General features: G+C 34.5%; 1 protein-coding gene across 1 annotated transcript; it reads right to left on the bottom strand.

Annotated features, from left to right (window-relative positions):
* Positions 1–922: 922 nt before the first annotated feature.
* Positions 923–2349, bottom strand: LOC150031301 (putative AAA domain-containing protein C24B10.10c). Its single transcript, XM_090309121.1, has 2 exons — positions 1976–2349; positions 923–1515 (listed from the first exon to the last, which is right to left on the bottom strand). Exons 1-2 carry the CDS (start codon positions 2171–2173, stop codon positions 1120–1122), a joined length of 594 nt encoding a protein of 197 aa, XP_090165247.1. The 5' UTR covers positions 2174–2349; the 3' UTR covers positions 923–1119.
* Positions 2350–4329: the final 1980 nt, after the last annotated feature.

Below are 4329 nucleotides of genomic sequence, written 5' to 3'. Positions count from 1 at the left end.
TGGTTCCTATTAAATAGGTATCAGAGCATTGATCCAAGCCATAGACTTTGACATGGAAATTATATTAGATACAAAGAGTACTGCTAAAAATGAAGAACACTGGGGAACTAATGCATCCAGGTGATAAAAGAGATTTAAAAATAGGTTCAAGAAGTTTCTGATATGCTGGAACAATCAGGTCCTAAAGAACGATGGGTGTAAGCAACAAATAAAAGTAATCCACGCCAAAGAACAATGATGAAAGAACAGAAATTAAAAGAAAAAATAAAATCCAATCTGGACATAACCGGGGAAAAATGAGTTAGAAAGAAAGTAGGACCAAACCCATACAGAAGATATTAGCAATCTGAGGTAGAGGGTGGTTGCAAGGTGGCAATCATTCCAAAGAATTCTCACAAAAGCACGAAAGGCTATATAAATAGGTCTGGAAATTTTTTCGTGGAGGGTGGTTGGCAAATAGAGGAGATATATGAACAAGATTTAGTGAGGGTGCTAAGGCCTTGCATGTACAAGATGATAGATTACCAGGAGTGAGAAAAACAGTCAGCAAAATGATAGTGTGTCTTAGGGAAAGAACTGCCATAATAAAGTAGAGGGCGATGACGATGCAAACTATTTCCTAGCTCATTTAATTCCCATTTTTTGTTCCTATCACACTGCAAGAGAGTGAGGAAACTTTTAGTTCTATCACATAATGCCTAATTTCCTAATATATTCAGCAATAGGCTACAATCTCTGAGCTGCTCCTATGATTCTTTGCCATGACATATAAGGCCATCAAATCTTCAAACTTTGCAAGATGATTACAATTGTTATCGCAACAATCACAACCTAACGAGTAATACAATATTGAATAAAGAACCAAAAGATAAAATAAGAAAATCTATAATAAGTTGAAATGTAGAAAAGGATGAAAGAACCATTTTAGAATTATAATTGATCCCCGGTTCTAATTTTATTTGACACCAATATTTCAACCAGACTATACTCCACATCACTTAGACACTTACATGGGATTTTTTACCATATCAGCTAGATTGTAGTTCATAGACCTTGAATAATTCAATAATGCAAAAGTAATGATCCAGATGCAATGAGTCGGAAGACCTTATTAAATCATTACTCGCATAACCACAAATATTTTTTCCAGAATGAGCTAGGAAAACCTTGTGTCAAGAATGTGTTAAAGAATGATCTAAAAGTTTTGACCTTACCAAGCTTCTGTGCATCACCAAACCACTTGCTCATCAGATTTGAAATCCTAACATTAATAAAAACTGCCCCAGACTCCCTTGCAATGGCTTTTGCAAGCATGGTTTTTCCTGTACCAGGTGGCCCATAAAGCAATACGCCTTTCTGGGGACCCAAAAGCTTCCCATGTGAAAATAACTCAGGTCTCCGCAGAGGAAGTATCACAAGTTCATATAATGCTTGTTTGATCGTCTCCAATCCTCCAATTGAGTTAAATTCTACATCAATGTGATCAGGATTTATAACATCACAGGCAATGACATCCTGTAGAACGATAATGATCCACAGATTCAATCAAAACGAATGGTGGGTTATGAAGTTCAATTCTAGAAGAAAAATTCGAGCATCAAGAATCCATGGGCGGTTAAGCTCAAGCAATACACGTTTTAATACGTTACTCAGCACCTTTTCGTACACTTTTTATCAATACCATGAACAAGTATATGTAAGAAAACAAACATCTTATGCACATAATATAGTTGAAGACATTTAATAGATGTGAGATTATCATCCAAACCCACAAAACACACTAAAATATACTCTTCTCCATTCTCCACCATCCGCAAAGCCCATGCATCATTTGCAAACAATAAAATAAGAACCTCGAATGATAAACAGAAGCGATCAGAAAACATTTAAAACAAAGTAGAAATAGCAGACATGGAGCATTTCGTCTATTTTTCGTCATTAGAGAGAGAGAGAGAGAGAGAGAGGAAAAGGGTACCTCGTAAGGATTAGTCTGAATGAGGGGGCGGCCAAGGCGTTTGGCTATCTCCTTCTTGTGCTCCAGAGCCTTCTTTGAGGCCTCGCGATTGGGGTCAAGGTGGCGAAGACCTGCGAATAATACCAAGCAACTTAAAGCAGCACTGGCAGCGTAGAGTATGAGTTCCTGCAAGAACTTGGTCTCTGATGAAACCCCCATGGAGGGATTCTGTCCCACCAAATACAAGCAGGAAGGAACCAGGGGAAAGCTTAAGATGAAATTCAATGGCAATCAATCAAAGCTTTGATTTGTCATTGGAATTATACATAAACCCAAATGATGAAGAGAATTGGTGAGAGAGAGACGCAGAGTCGGGGAAGTGGAAGACGGGCGGTAGAAGGAACGGCGGAAATGGAGAATGAGAAGACGAAGGGAGTTGGGCTCTTTGATTTTGGGCCAAATAATTGGGCTCAACAAATGGTCCAATAAGGGTGTCCTAAGTAAATAGCCTTCGTATTGGAAGTTGGAAGTATCTAACAAAAAGACAATTTTATCCTTGTATACTTTTCTATTATCTAAATTAACTCCCTAAGATCCACGTTTCTCTCTCTTCACCACTCCAACATTTTACTCTCTCCCATTACTTCTCTCATTAACTATCTCCCCTCTTTTCTCTCTCCTAACCCATGAAATTCCTCTCTCTCTCTCTCTAAACCCCTTATTATAAATATCTCATGAAATTCTTCCCTTCATGCCCACATCTTCTCATTTTTTAAAAAAATTTGTAAGTCACAACTAAAAGCTGGAGGAGACGAAAACAATCATAGTTCTAGCAAACGTAGTTTTGAAAATCTTCCATTTCAAAAGTGGTTAGACAATCATTGCTATTAGATCAAAGAGATATCAAGAGGAATGATGGTAAAACTGTTGGGATAAACACTATATTCTTCGGATCAATTATCCCACTCTTGTGTGAATCTAATAGAATACTAATCAATTAGCAATAACAATAATAATCAAGTAAGGACACAAGCAATTTTAACATGAAAAACCCTCCTCAATGTGAGAAATAAAAAAACCACGGATCGAAGTCAAAATCTCCACTATAATCAATAATGGGTTACAATGAGTTCTCCCTAGCCATAACTAAAGGCATACTCATTAAATATCTCAAGATAACAATCTTGGTAACAAAACGGCAACAAATTGAGAAGAATAAAATCGGAAACGTCTCATTTGAAGTGACAACCAATTGTCCACGGTATCTGACTGTAGGTAGCTCCCAACGAAATCTCCACCACCCAGATTGAAGACTCTCATGTCAAGAACACGTTCGATCGGACTATGGATCGATCCCTAAATGGCTAAAGAATGTTACTGGTCAGATTGTAAAGAAACTTCAATTTTCTGTCATTTTCTTAACTCTCGATTTACATGCATTCACATGTTGACTGACGGTTGCTGAATCATTTTAAGAAAACAAAACCTATAAAAAGTCTGGGGCATTTATTGGGCTTTTACTAAAGATGAAATAACCTAACAGAAAGGCACATGGAGCTTAACAAATCACTTCAAATTGTAGGTTTGTTTTTTTCTTGCAAAATTGAAGGTTATGTTATCTAGATGGCTAAGAAAATCTCTTCAAATTGAAGAATTGTTTTCTTCTTGCAAAATTAAAGCTCATGTTATCTAGACAGACTTAGAAGAGTGTGTTTTGTTTGGATAAAATATTGATAGAATGAAGGATACTTTCTTTTTGTATTTAATTACTGATAAATGAAAAATATAATTTTATGTTTTATTATTATCATTTATTTTCTTTTTTATTTTATTTGCATTTTATCTCTCTCAATGCTACCTTTAAAATTTCACTTTTCTCCATCTTGAAATATTACATCTCACTTCGTCTAAATAAGCAACGTTTTAATAGTAAAAATATTTATTATAAAAATTATAAAAGTACAGCTCAATTAAGGTTTTTTTTTTTCCCTTCTTATTCTTATTGACCTTTTTCATTGTTTTTATACATTTCTCTATTTTTGTTTTATTTTTTGAGTTAAACTTCTCAATTATCACTAACATGTCAATTTTACAAGCAATATTTAGTAATCTTCAACTTCGTGAAAGGTAAATCTATTTTTTAGAAAGTTATATTATACACAAACCATAACTTTGTACTTATAAAGAAATTAAAAACAAATCATCTTTTTTAGAAAAACAAAAACAAATCAGGCTTAAATTTCTCTCATTTCAATTTTCACCAACAATTTAATTAAATTTAATGATTAATTCACTTAACAAGTTCAAAAATTAATTAGTAATGGTTTATATTCTATAAAGTTAGTAACTAAATATATTTTCAATCACATTTGGAA

Source organism: Benincasa hispida, unplaced genomic scaffold (genome assembly GCF_027475165.1).
Source record: "Benincasa hispida cultivar pf3 unplaced genomic scaffold, pf3_genome.v1.1 HicScf1310, whole genome shotgun sequence".
Lineage (NCBI taxonomy): Eukaryota > Viridiplantae > Streptophyta > Magnoliopsida > Cucurbitales > Cucurbitaceae > Benincasa > Benincasa hispida.
This window is presented reverse-complemented; position numbering and strand designations above follow the sequence as displayed.